The sequence below is a fragment of the Abramis brama genome (assembly GCF_963993115.1).
Source record: "Abramis brama genome assembly, chromosome: 17".
In the NCBI taxonomy this organism is placed as follows: Eukaryota; Metazoa; Chordata; class Actinopteri; order Cypriniformes; family Leuciscidae; genus Abramis; species Abramis brama.
Genome location: NC_139979.1, coordinates 14,945,432 through 14,959,790, shown reverse-complemented (window position 1 = coordinate 14,959,790; position 14,359 = coordinate 14,945,432). Strand labels below are relative to the sequence as shown.

Here is a 14,359-nt window from a genome sequence, read left to right as displayed (position 1 = left end):
AGCCAACTTCAGAAGGAAGAGTCCACATCTACAATTTTTAACTCGGCCCCCTGACTGAATCTTTCCTTGTACACAGAGCCAGTTATCTGAATGAACGTTTCTCTCTCCAACTGCATCACAAATCTCTCTCTTGGCTGTGTCCCTAGCTGTCATAAATCTCAGGTTTCTGTGCTTTTACTAATGAGCCTCAAATAAATGTAAAACTGTGACTGCTGAGGCCTGCTTGTTTTTGATCAGAGAGTGTTGGACTAATTCTGACCCCTCTGCTCTCTTGACTGGACTTCATTATCGCTGTTCAGATTTCATGTGCAGTCATTATGAAGCATCACAACGTCCTCATGAAGTCTCTGTGCCTTGTAACTGATCTGCGTTCATGCTGAGTTCAGAATTTTAACCACCTGGACTGATATTAGAGCTCTTTTCCTGTGAACTTTAGAGGAGAGTTTTGGCCCAGAACTCTGTGTCTGACTCTCTGACCACATTCACACAGTGACAACTACATTATGAAATATAAGTGACTGACTTATCTTTCTATTATTATTATTATAACATTTTAACCTAAAATACTAACTTCATATACAACTATGTATACAATAATTGTATAAATAAAATAATAACAATAGAAAATATTGAATAAGTGTTTATCTTTCCTTCCTTATGACATGCATTCAGAAATCATTCAGTGCTGAAAACTGTTGGAACAATATTTATTTTGAAAAGTGGTAAATAAAGTTCAATTAAATTGTCTTCAGGTTTATAAGGATAATATGACAAAATATCCTACACACATCACTCTGCATCTAATATTCATTTCATTTAATATTCATTCAATTCCTCTCCCATCTTTCTCTTGCATGCTTAGACCTCCACTCTTCAGGACACTCCAGAATTACTGGGCTTTCTGAAGAACAGCAGCGGTCCGACTCGCCATAGACGATCTGTTTCTACAGCCCAGAGCTACAGCAGCAAGACACTGGTACACACATGCACTCCCACCAGAACCACAAACACGCTCACAAACCTCCTGAAGCATATGGCTGCAGGCCCTGTGGGAACACTCTCATAGATGTGATGGATAGAATCTTATGTTGAACTAGACGTGTGTTATGGAGACCTGTGTTAACCTCAAAGGGTGAGTTCACCTGTAAATCTCATAACAGGTCATTTATAATATGCTTATTGTCTTGCTCTCTCGAAGTGTCTCTTTAGTGTGTGTGTGCGTTTGTGTGTGTCTGTGTGTGTGCACATGGACCAGGTGGTTTTGATAATCTTAGTCCATCAGACCTTAGGCAATGTGATAAGACAGGGCAGAGGTCATGTCCTATGCACATACACAAACAGTTGGCATTGATACTACTTACATACACACCATCACTCAACTCTTTAAATGTGACCACTAAAATCATTCAAAATCAAATGTGAGGCTTTTAAAACAGACAGCACATCAGCAGAGGTACAATGAGGTGAAAATGCCTATATTTGACATTTTTCTCATTTGACACTATTATTACAAATTGTATTATCAGCAGAAGAATTTGTGTGAAATCTTGAATTGAAAAATGTTTCATTTTATGTCTAAGGCCTTGTCCACACGGAGACGCGTTTAGCTGTATACGTAAAATGTTTGTATCGTATCGGCTTTTCGTCCAGACGACTCAGGCGAGTTTTTTTTTAACCGGGTCCCAGAGTGGATAAATCTGAAAACGACACCCTTGCGTTTTCGTGTGTACAGCCAATCCGTATATTTTGTGAAACGATGATGTCATCACCCCACGTGTAGACCCTGGCCTAGTCTATGTCACGTAACGGTGCATGCTCCAATTCTTCTTCTCCATTTTTAGTGCATCTCCGTGGCAGAATTACAGCGCCACATACGGGTCTGGCATGTATACTACATCGTTTTGAGCCGGTTTCAGTGGTTTCGTGTGTATGAAGATATTTCTTGAGACAACATCGTGTTTACGGAATTGTTTTTTAGAACAAGGGAAAGATCGGATAGGGAAAGCTCTGGCTTCGTGTGGATGTGGCCTAAGTGTTTCAAAATTGTTAAGATGTTCTCAAACTTTTGAGGTCACTGTACATACTGCCTCCACAAACAGGAAGAGACTATTAATGTTAAAGACCTTCTCTACTTTTTCTCTAGAACTGCTCTAATATCAACTGCCTAATGGTGGAGTGTGTCGTGGATCGTTTGGATCGAGGGCGAAGCGCTGTAATCAAGTTCAGATCCCGTCTCTGGGCTCACACCTTCTTACAGGTACTTTTATCACACAAATATACTATAATATCTTCTAGGTTAACATAGTTAAAAAAATAGTTCACTCAAAAATGAAATTTCAACAGTTACTAACCCTCATTTTATGACTTTCTTCTGTATAACATAAAAAAAAATATTTTTTCGTACAGATAATTAAAGTCACTGGGCTCTAATGTTTTTGCTTGCCAACATTCTTCGAAATATCATCTTTTGTGTTCCGCAGAAGAAATGCATACAGGTTTGGGAAAAAGGTCAAACAATTAAAGTCAGTGGATCCAAAACAACATTGAACCCCATTAACTTTCAGTGCATATAAAAAATAAATAAATAAAAAACACTTCAAAATATGTTATTTTCAGTTCGGAAGAAAAAAAAGCATACAGTTTGGAATAACATGAGGGGAAGTAAGTGATGACAGAATTTTTCATTTTTGGGTGAACTATCCCTTTAAGAACCCTGCTTGAAAAACCAGCATCCAAAAGCACAACATCTGCCGGTCTTTTCAGCAGGGACACTGTGTATGTCATCACAGAGAAGGATGCAGCATGGAATCTACTGTAGTGTTTAAACATTCACAAGCTGTCACAGTGTTTTTAGATGTTATCTTCACAGTATTCCTGTAAAGTCCAGCTGGTGATTTTCACTTCTTAAATCACTTTATGATCAAAGGCTCCTATTAAGCTGCGTTTACACTGACTGTGATTTGCAGCAACAAACTGACCAGCAGTAATTCATTTTCAATGAGCGTTGGCTATTTGAGGTGACATAAGCGACTGTGGCTGATGCAACGAAGTTGAGCAGAGTTCAGCTTTCATGCAAATGCACAATAACATAATTCGGCAACTACCAATGGGAGTGCAGACAGTGAAGTGTAAGAACAGTGTAGTGTTTTAAGGGCAGTGTTGTGCAAGTTACTTCCAAACTGTAATACATTATACATTACTTGTTACTGTTAATTAAAAGTAATTCTTTACCTTACAATATTACTGTCTCAGAATTGTAATGCGTTACATTACTCCCGTATTACTTTTGAGTTACTTTTAAAAAAAATTACATTTAAAAAAAATATATATTTTCTACAAAATAAGTAGAACTTAACATTCTAAAATGACTAGAGTTGTAACGATATGCGATATGAAACCGAAATCACAACACTCAGATCCACGAACCTGTGTCGCGGTGTGAGAAGGCAGAATCGCGACACGTCCCTTCCAACCCCCAGAGTTATCGATCCCGTCCAGATCCAATGCTACCACATCTTTAAATTACTATTAGTATTATTTGAAGTTAACATTATAACATATATATTATACATTACCTACACCACAAAACTAGTTGAGAATAAATTATTTAAAATTGGGTAAATCCAGCGTTCTCAGTTACGGACGTGAGACTGCTTTAAAACTTTCACAGAGACCTCAAACAGAAAGCACAAAGCCTTTCTTTAAAGTAAATTTCGTTTTGTATTAATTGTATCTTAATTTTAATCAATGTTTCATCAACCAATTGCCTGGATTTAATAAATAAGTAGTAGACGATATAGTAGACGAGATAATCAGGAGACGGCGGCGCCAGCGCGTGAACTAGGGATGGGACGGTATGAAAATTTTATATCACGATTATAGTGACCAAAATTATCGCGATTATCAATATTATCACGGTTTTGTTAAAACGAGATGAAAGTGTTCAAAAAGAGTTGATGATCACACTGAAGACATTTCAACAAGTTTTATATTTGAAAATCAACAAACAACAAATAAAACAAGCAGCTCTATGCACTTTTAAAAGCAAGATTCTATTATGTGGCATTTCCTTCCTTATAATGACGGTCGTCAATAGCAACGCATTATAACACCGCGCACATCCATTGTAACGGCCGCCTAGTGTTAAGTAGTGTTCATGACATGAATGTTGATGTGCCTTTAAGATAACTTCTTCTATGGCGTACGTTATTGTATGCATGCTGTTTTTATGTGAGCGCGCACGCACAGTGAGAGTGAGAATGCTCGCGCAAAGAGGAAGATGACCGCTCTACTGCTGACCGTTGTTTTATTATAATGTGTTTACTTCCACTTTGATTTGTAGCGTGTTTTAGAGTGTTTTCTTTTCCCTTTTAACATTCGCTCTTTGACATGTATGTGAAGAGTGTGCTTAAGAAAACATCTATAAAAGTCTTGTGGAACTACCAGTTCATTTGCACTGTCTTGTATTCTTCATCTGGGCAGTATCCAAACTCTCTGACAGACGTTACACCATAGCCGTTTCTCAATATGCGTTCTTGTCTGTACTTTTGAAACGTCATCAGTCGCTGCCCAAGTACTGTTCCAATTCAAAGTTCACATCTAGCCAAGTCCAGTTCAAATCCCCGGATGTGTTCTTGATCCGCCCCTTTTACCGAGGATGCATCGAGAGGTGACTTGTGCAAACTTGAGACAGCCAGGTATCCCAGAATGCATCTCACACCAACCATCAAGCGTCAATAGCAGAGGAGAAACCCCGCGTAATTTAAAAATACTGCTGTAATTGTGTCACGAAATGTAGTTGTAAGAGTATTTCAGGCGAGAATGTAGTTGTTTAAAGATCAAATCTTTGGTTTATTTATAAAGATAGCGCCTATTTGAAAATTTGATCTGACGTTTTCGGAGTTGTGAGAACCAGGCAATCGGACACTCGGCGCTCATGTACCCTGCCGAGAACAGCCTTTCCTCGGCTAGTGTTGCTAACGTTTGCCACTGGCTCAGATGTCTCTAGTCTAGTGGTTTAACATGAGATATAAAATCGTTGTGTGTATATCTAACGGGCGATTTATTTATTTATTTATTTTATTTGTCTCATTAATCTATAATTTGTTCCCTGGCAAAACGTTAAGCTGAGGGCAAAGTGAAGTTTCATAGCTTTATTTAGTCTATTTAACTTTAACGTTGTAGCCTAGAGAGCTGACTTTTGTTTGACTGAATCGTTTGCTTTATTATTGTATAGCTTCTTATACCTTTTAGGCTACTTATACTTTTATAATGGTTATTATTGATCATTAAAACTGACATTTAACAAAAAAAGGTTATGTCATTTTATTTTATATATTTAAAACATATAAAATATTTTATTATAGCCTACATTCTCTTCACATGTACATATATAATAAAATAAAATGACACAACCCTGTCTCTTTTTGCTAAATGTTATTTTTAATGATAAATATTATAATGTTTTTTTATTCATCAAGAGTCAGGGTTGTGTTTTATATTTCGTGTTGTTATAAATATGCAGTGAATTTAATCAATTGCGTTGCCTGAACCACATTTGTGTGGCCATTATGTTTAAGATTTTTTTAAATGAAAATGAAAAGAGGCAGAGTGGTGGTTTATAACATATTTTGTTTTAATTGTAGCCTAGATATACATAAAGAGATAACCAGAGTAGCCAGAGCGAGCTGAGTGACGTTATCAAGTACGCCGCTGTTCCATTTCAGAATTATCGGACTTGCGTCCTCCCGTCCTAGGGAGTTCGTTCTCCTGAGTCGAACTTGTCAAGTCCGAACTACCAAGGACTCAAGTCCTAACTTTGCGTACTTGGTATTGAGAAACGGCTCATGTATCGCAACGGACGCGCTCTCTCGTTTCATTCAAATACAACTTGCCGTCTTGCGTCTCCGTTTTTAATTGTATTGAAAATTAAATCAGAGTTGATTTATTGTTTACATAGTTTGATAATATTGTTGTGATCATCTTGTCTGAATCATTGTTTTGTACGCTGAACATAATGGATTTATAAACAGGTAAGATTAATCTCAATTCAATGTCCCCGTAATTATGTGGTAAAAAAATAAAAAAATAAAAATCGGTGTAATAAGTGTATAATAAATATAAATTAGTATCCCTTAAATGTCACTCTTAATAGTCTTGTTTGAACTTGTTCGTTCGTCTTTGGCTCAAAGCCACTTGCTGCGAACTTTTCTTTGCGGGAGCTTCACGTTTATTTCAAGTGATTGATATAAAATAGTTCAACTTAAAACAACATTTTATGCCCAAATATTTCCCAGACGTAGTTTTGGTATTGAGGTCAAAGTTAACTTGCCTTGCGTTCGATATACAACGGTGGGTAATGGTCACACAAGACGACTCGGCAGATTTGAAGTGTTTCTATTGCAGCTACTTTTTCTTGTGCATGTTCTGCTGACAGGGTGACCATCCTCGATTAAGTTTCCCTCCGGACTTTTGTTAAAGCCAAAATATGACCATGACCACACCTCAGAATTGGTTTAAAATGCTGAAAAAACTCCCGAGCACGGTCACTGCCTTCCGCAATTCCTTCTTGAATAAAAAAAAAAAAAAACATTGTGCGCTGCGCCTGCATCAGACTGTTGCTGGCTGAACAGGATCTAAAATCGCGATAATCAAACACGGTTTTAATGATAATTAAATTTTACTAACCGTCAGTACATTTTATCGTGGTTTATAGTGAAACCGGTAATCGTCCCATCCCTAGCGTGAACTGGAGCTCGTCTCATAAATGAACCGAAACTCAGCGCCTACTTGCCTCACAGACATGTCTACTTTTAAACAGAACAATTCAAAACGAAAGAAAACAGACTGGTCTCTGCTTATGTAATCCGTATGAAATGTGCATTTCTCTCTGCGCGTTCAATACTGCGAAGATCGCGAATCATCGTCATCAACTTCATCTTTGCAGCCGACACTGACACAGAAAACCCTTGTTTATTAATAAACAATTAAAATGTCTCCTTGCTATATTTGACATATTCATAATCATAACTTTTGCCGTTTTTTTTTTGTGACAGCTTTTAGGTGCTTTTATTGGCAGCGCCATCCTTACATTTTACATGAATGCGTCACCACCGTATCAAAAACACGATTGCATGATGAAAAAATGATGAAAAACACCACCTAAACATAGTCTAACTGGTTAGAAAGAAAACACAGAACAAACAGAGTAATGTGCATATGTCCATCTCGCGAATGTACAGTCTTCTTCTACCATATTCTCCCATTAGCCGCTTTTCCACTGGCCAGCGCGAGCACAGAGACCGAAATCATGCCTCACGGCACTCCTGTAAAACCTGCCCTAAACACGCCATTACTGGATTATGTCACACAATACAAAGGTACACCAGCAAGAGGGAGATGAATGAAATAAATCGCCATACAAATATTTCAGAAGTTGTCATTTAGTCTTTATTTACAAACTTGGACACCACGTTGCATTTTTCATTCGTTAATGTCTCGCGGTCTTGCTGTTTTTTCCCCCCGTTTTTTTTTTTTTTTTGAACAATTAAATTTTGGGCTAAAAGTGTGTTGTAACGCAAGCGTTACTGAACATGTACCGAGTAAAATATTACTGAAAATTGATTAGTAATGCCTTACACTACTGCGTTACAGCAAAAAGTAATATGTTACTGTAATGCATTACTTTTGTAACACGTTACTCCCAACACTGTTTAACGGTATAGTTCACTCACCCTCATGTCATTCCAAACCTGACTTACTTTCTTCTGTGAAATACAACAGACGGCTTTGATTGTTTGTTTGTTAATACAATGAAAGTCTTTTCATTCCAAAGAAAGAAACTCATACAGGTTTGCAACAGCATGAGGCTGAGTAAATGAGTTCATGGCCACCCTTCCTCTCTGAACACGACCAAATGTTTAACTCAACCTCAGATGTTCGGCTGGTGACACAGGAGATGACATCACCAGTTAGTTAGACACCTAAGTCATGTGACGCCATAAACCCTGACATCGTCAGAACAAAATGCTTTCATCTCATCTTCAGAGGAACATCCACAGAAACCAGACACGTGTATGAGAGCACGTACGCTGGTGTGTCTGCAGGACAGTAGTGCTCTTTGCATGTGTGTGAGTGATCCTAGTTTGAAGGAAGTGCTTTAAGTTTTGTTTTGCTGCTCTTTTGACCACTGCTTCTCGTTAAGCCTCATCCATGCTGAAGCTATTACAACTCAGCGCCCTGTCAGACACCAGCCATGTGCGTTCTGTTAATGTTAATCTGACATTTTCCTCTTCTGCGAGGGGCCAGCCTCTGTCCCGCTCGCTCTGAGATGGTTCCATGTGTGTTGTATTTATGCTAATCCATTGCTTTCCTCTGGCAGAGACGGAATGACCACTACACGCTAAACTCCACAGTGTCCTTTCAAGTGACGGCCATGCCTTATCGGATCAAAGCTGATACACTGCCACACCAGAGTAAATCAGTGAGTAATCTAGAGTTTTTGTGTGGGTGCGGATTAAAGAAAGTAGAAAACAACAGAGAAAAAGGAGAACATGTGGATTAGAGCAAGAGAAGAAAAAGATTCTCAACTAAGGGTTAAGATACACTAAATGCCTATGAGCTCAGTTTGTTTAGCTTTGATAAGGAAGGTAAAGGACATTTATGGGGTAGCTTGAAGCATGGGAGTCGCATTCGTATTTTTGCTGTCTGTCAGTTTTTCCTATTTAGAAGAGAGTGGATATGATAGAAAATGATTAGGAGCAAAATCAGGAAATGTTGCAAGCCAGATTTAAACTCTGTTTCCACAAGAGCACCAAGATTCAGTGTCACCAATTCAAAAGTTGGGGATCACTATGACTTTTTATTGTTATTTTTTTATTGATACTTTTATTCACCTAGGATGCATGAAACTGACAGCCAAGACATTTATAATGTTACAAAATATTTATATTTCAAATAAATGCTGTTCTTTTGAACTTTCTATTCATTAAAACAGTAACACAAACAGTAAGCAGCACAACTGTTTTTAATATTGATAATAATACAAAATTAATAATTAAATAATCAGCGTATTATAATGATTAATGAATTATTTACATTTTAAATTATATTAAAATAGAAAACAATTGTTTTAAATTGTCTGTATTTTTGATCAGATAAATGAAGGCCTGGTGAGAGACCTTCAAAAACATTAAAATATCTTACTATCCCCAACGTTTTTAACAGTAGTGTGTGTGCAAACCACTAGGCTACCGCTACTTACTAAAAACCCTAAAAAGAACCATGTTTTTTGGGGAGACATAGTACCAAAGTACCACCATGGTATTCCTGACATGTACCATGTTATTCTTAGAAGTACATTGAAGTACCATATAATACTATGGTACTGAAAGTCATGTATTAATGGTATCACCAACACTTACTGATACAATCACTGTACGCTTTAACCGCCACAGTACTTTTTTGTATGGCTCTTTATGTGTATTAACTGCATCAGTGCTGCTTAGCTGAGTGCTATAATCAAATCATAACACCCCTACTTTCTTCTCTTTGTATTGTATAAAACTGTCAGAAAGGAAGATAACTAAATATTAAGAATAAACAAAACATTCATAAGGAGCTTCTGTTACATTTAGTGTAAAGAAAAGAGAAAGAGATGGGAGATTATAAGGGATAGTAAGCTGTAAACCTGATGTATGTGTGCTAATATCATAGCTACATCAGTGGTAGTAAAATATTAATGACCTCTGTGTTTGTGCGCTTGTGTTTTTAAGATCGGCACATTTGTGGTGTGGGCCATTCCTGATGTTTCCTTTGCCATTCCCCTGTGGGTAATAATTTTGGCTATACTGCTGGGACTGCTCGTGCTGGCTATGCTTAGCCTAGCAATGTGGAAGGTAGGTTGGCCATAACACACACACACACACACACACAGACTTATACTCTCCTTCTTTGGCTCTACACATGATGCTGTTGTGAATACAGTAATCATCAGTCACAAGATTTTTTGTTGTTGTTATCTATTCGAAATAGACATTTTAAATGCTGTTCTTTTGAATTTTATATTCATCAAAGATTCCTTAATATAAAAAAAAGTAGTTATTTTATATTATAATAACATCTCACAATATTATTGTTTTTGCTGTTTTTTTAATCAAATAAATGCATCCTTGGTGAGCATAAGAGACGTGTGTTCTTTCAAAAACATAAAAAAATCTTATCAACCCCAAACTTTTGAATGGTAGTGTAAAACTACTACTATTTTTTTTTTTTTTTTTTTTATTTAGCTATAGTCTTCATCTGTCTGTCCAAGTATACTACACATTGATTAATGAAAAATGTGAAGGATTAAATGCATGTTGTGCATCAGCTCTGTATTTCAGAGAAAGCACAGAACGCAGAGGTCTATTGTAGAATGATGCATTCTATTGTAGCACATGCAGGACGAAGCTGAGCTACAATCACATTATCTAGGTTTGTTAGTCCGACTTCACAAAAAGTAGACTGGCATTTCAATTACTAACTGATAACTGTATGTTACTGCACATAGTTTGGATTTTCTGTTATTCCTGGTTGACAGAGGGCTCTCAAAGTGTTTTATGTGTATGTTGGCATTAGTCTTCAAGTCTTCATGAACAGCAAAATCCGTCTGTAACTGTGTCTCTGCTTCAGTGAAATAGCAAAACAAAGGAACTACAGGGGGTAGAGAAAGAGATGGCTGTTAGAGATAGAGTGAGAGAAGGAGATGGTGGAGGAAGTGGAAAAGGGGGTTGGAGGAAGTGAAGTGAAAAGAGGTATGGGGAACATTGAAGAGCTTGATGAAAATTGGCAAATCAGATGAACAGATAAAGGAGGGGGAGGGGGGAAATGCTGTTGCAGTTGGGCATTAATGAGCCATTTGTGATTTTATCAGTGTTTTGTCTACAGGGCTGTTCTCAAGCACTTGATTGGGTCCCTATGGAGGAGACGTGCCCTAATTGGCCAACATGCACAAACACGCACATATGCATTAAACACGCTGAAGAGTGACGAGTGTGCGTGGGTGCACGAGGAAATGTCAGTCGGATGCTGAGAGGTTATTTTTAGAGCAGCTGAGGCCATTTAACAGGCTATTATACATCATATAGATAGTGTCACTTATAATGGATTTGAAGAAAAATGAGATGCATCCTACTGAGATACAATGTAATTGCCCCCTCTTGTGGTGAAATTGGTTGTTGACGAAGTGTAAATGAAATTGATCAAAATCAACATTTTAAATTAAAATGTATACATACACTATATATATAAAATTATATAAATATGTATATATATTTCATTTAAATTTAATTGTCAGATTAACAGATAAAGGAGAGGGAGGGAGAATGCATCAAATACAAGAAATCAATATTTTTATTCAGCAAGGATGCATTAAATTGATGAAAAATTACATTAAAGACATTTATAATGTTACAAAAGATTATATTTAAAATAAATGAAATATAACTTTCTATTCATCAAAGAATCCTGAAACAATGGGACACAACTGTTTTCAAGATTGATAATAATGAATGTTTTTTTAAGCATCAAATCAGCATATTAGAATGATTTCTGAAGGATCATGTGACACTGAAGACTGGAGTAATGATGCTGAAAATTCAGCTTTGCATCACTGGAATAAATTATAAATATTCAAATAGAAAAATCAATCATTTTAAATCAATATTGTTAAATATTTAACAATATTACTGGGTTTAATTTGTTGTTGTATTTTTAATCAAATAAATGCAGCCTTGGTGAGCATAAGAGACTTCTTTCAAAAACATAAAAAATCTTACCGATCCCAAACTTCGGAACGGGTGTGTGTGTGTGTGTGTGTGTGTGTGTGTGTGTGTGTGTGTGTGTGTGTGTGTGTGTGTGTGTGTGTGTGTGTGTGTGTGTGTGTGCCCGGTCAAAACTTTGTCTACAACTTCTTATGATTACTGCCCTGCTTCTTACAACAAATTGTTTCTAATTTTAAAGGAAATGATATCGGTTTAATCAGCATGTCCATAAATAGATGTGGATGTACTTGATCTCCACTGATTGCGGTCGTCTGACTCTCTGGTCTTAAATGAGTCATTGTCTTTCAGCCTCTAGAGCACATCTGTGCAACTGTTTTAGCAGACAAAACATTGGAAGAAAGGAATAATGTCTGTTATCCCAGGGATCACATTCTCATCCTCTGTTCTTTTTTTTCTTTTCCACACCCGCCTCGTCCCACCTGCTCTGGTTCTTCAGTGCGGCTTCTTCGATCGGGCACGGCCACCCAAAGATGATGACGTGTCAGACCGCGAACAGCTGACCGCAGAAAAATCCACAGATGCGTGAGAGCAGAACAGAAGGGAAGGATGAATAAAGAGGCCATGGGATGATTCTCCATGAAGACAGTGGAGGAGCTGTGTTCGAAGGTTTCAGTATCTTTGTAGAAGACTACAGATCCAAGCCTCTAAATAAACTACAGCTGCCACACTGGACTGCGATCTGTGAGCTGGGCCACAGTACCACTCAAAAACTTTCATAAAGCTTTATTTAAAATGGCAGAAGATTAAGAACTCTTGATAGAGCTGCAATATCCACAGTATCCAAAGAGCCACATTGCCAGTGCAAGACTAGAGGTTGACCAATACAATCCCAAAGATTAAGATCTCACTGTCTGATCAACTCCATCGACTTCCTGTTAGGTTACGATGAAACAGTGAGAATTTTTTGTTTAACATTATCAATGGAACTTAATATCATATGTATTAAGTCACCAGCTCAGCACAAGGTCTGGATCATTCCACAATACACATACACACTGCAGCTAAATACAGATCCACCCTTCTTTTAAGTCATTTTCTGATATTTCTTTAGTTTCATATTTAAATATATGACACCAAACAGTTTAAAGTGTTGGCATCCATGTTTCACGTTTACAGCAGGAGATGCTAAAACTGTTTATGATTATTACTAGAGCAGTCTTGCAGTGTTTTATATATGGCCATTTTTTACAGAGTGTTTAAAGAAATTAAATGTCACATACAGTATACAAATCATTTGTCACCTACAGTATGTACATTATGGATTGTCATAAAAAGAAACAAATTTTACAGATAAGAATGCGGCTTATTGACAATGATAAAGGTGTAGTGGTAAATTCTGCGATCTGTGGCTGACTAGAATCTTTATTCTTAAAGAGCTGGTGCATTGCATCAGCCCACAATGTAGTTTCACAGCAAAGCCTCATATGTCTACATGCCTTGTCAATGATTGTTCTGATTACATATTGAAGCTTGTAAAATAATTGCTCAGTAAGCACAAAGATGGGGGAGGGGGAATGAATAGATATAAATTACATGTGCAATAATGGGACATTTTTGAGTTGATCATTTGTGTGTACACTGGCTCCAAAATGTTTAAAACCTGAGGTTCAGGTTGTTTTGTATATAAAGTTAAAATACTTATATGTGTCAGGCTGGCATGAATATTTCTTTTCCAAACTAAAGAGAACAAAAATATTTTGTCTTTCAGTGCTCTAAATGCATAAATAATGTTAGATGAAGAAGGCACATTAGTTCCATCTGTTGGGAATTCATGTTTTTCTGATTGCTGCTCTAACATGTTGCATTCAGAGCATGTTAATGACAAAATAATCGTGTTTTTTGTTGTTGTTGTTGTTGTTTTTTCAATCAGTGCCCACCAGTGTCTTTTAAAACATATGGACTGATAATACAAGAACTGTTTTAAAATCATCTTAGTCATGACAAAACCACATCTTGTTATATTTTCTCCTTTCGAACGATATGATCAATATTTCAGTCCATGAATCATGTATTGTGATGTGCAGCCCTGTCTATTTTACATAGATCTGAAATTAAAATGAAATTTAAAACTATTCTTTATGTATTTTAATTGTTGAAATATTCTTCCTTTTGATTGTACAAAGTGACATTGTAGGGCTGAGCGAATATGTACTATCATCACAATAATATAGCATATCTAGTGCAAAGGATTCTTCAATATGCTGATTAAGGACTGTTGGGACACTCCAGGCACAGGATGGTTCTGTCTGGAGAGACAGAGTCGTTTACACCTCAATGACACATCTGTACCATTTGCTTCACAGGACACATGTGCTTTCCACTACATACTATTTATCTTGTGTGTTCTAATATGTAATTCGTCATGTTTGGTCTCATCTGACAGCTTAAACTGAACTGAATGGTGGTGAATTTAATAGAGATATTAAAATATCCTAATGTACAATCTAGGTCAGGTTAAGGGGTCACCACCTGCGTGACATCATTAACCAACGTGGTTGAACGACCAATTTGCGGTTTCGGGAAACAGTCGTGACTAA

General features: G+C 37.0%; 1 protein-coding gene across 1 annotated transcript in view; it reads left to right on the top strand.

The window, feature by feature from the left end:
- Positions 1-13,894, top strand: part of itga8 (integrin, alpha 8) — an 81,576-nt gene extending 67,682 nt beyond the window's left edge. Inside the window, exons 26-30 of the mRNA XM_084088686.1 lie at positions 863-976; positions 2,144-2,257; positions 8,381-8,482; positions 9,774-9,896; positions 12,259-13,894. Of these exons, the coding sequence (XP_083944812.1) occupies positions 863-976; positions 2,144-2,257; positions 8,381-8,482; positions 9,774-9,896; positions 12,259-12,348 (543 nt within the window). The 3' untranslated portion in view covers positions 12,349-13,894. The remainder of the gene's footprint in view (positions 1-862; positions 977-2,143; positions 2,258-8,380; positions 8,483-9,773; positions 9,897-12,258) is intronic.
- Positions 13,895-14,359: the final 465 nt, after the last annotated feature.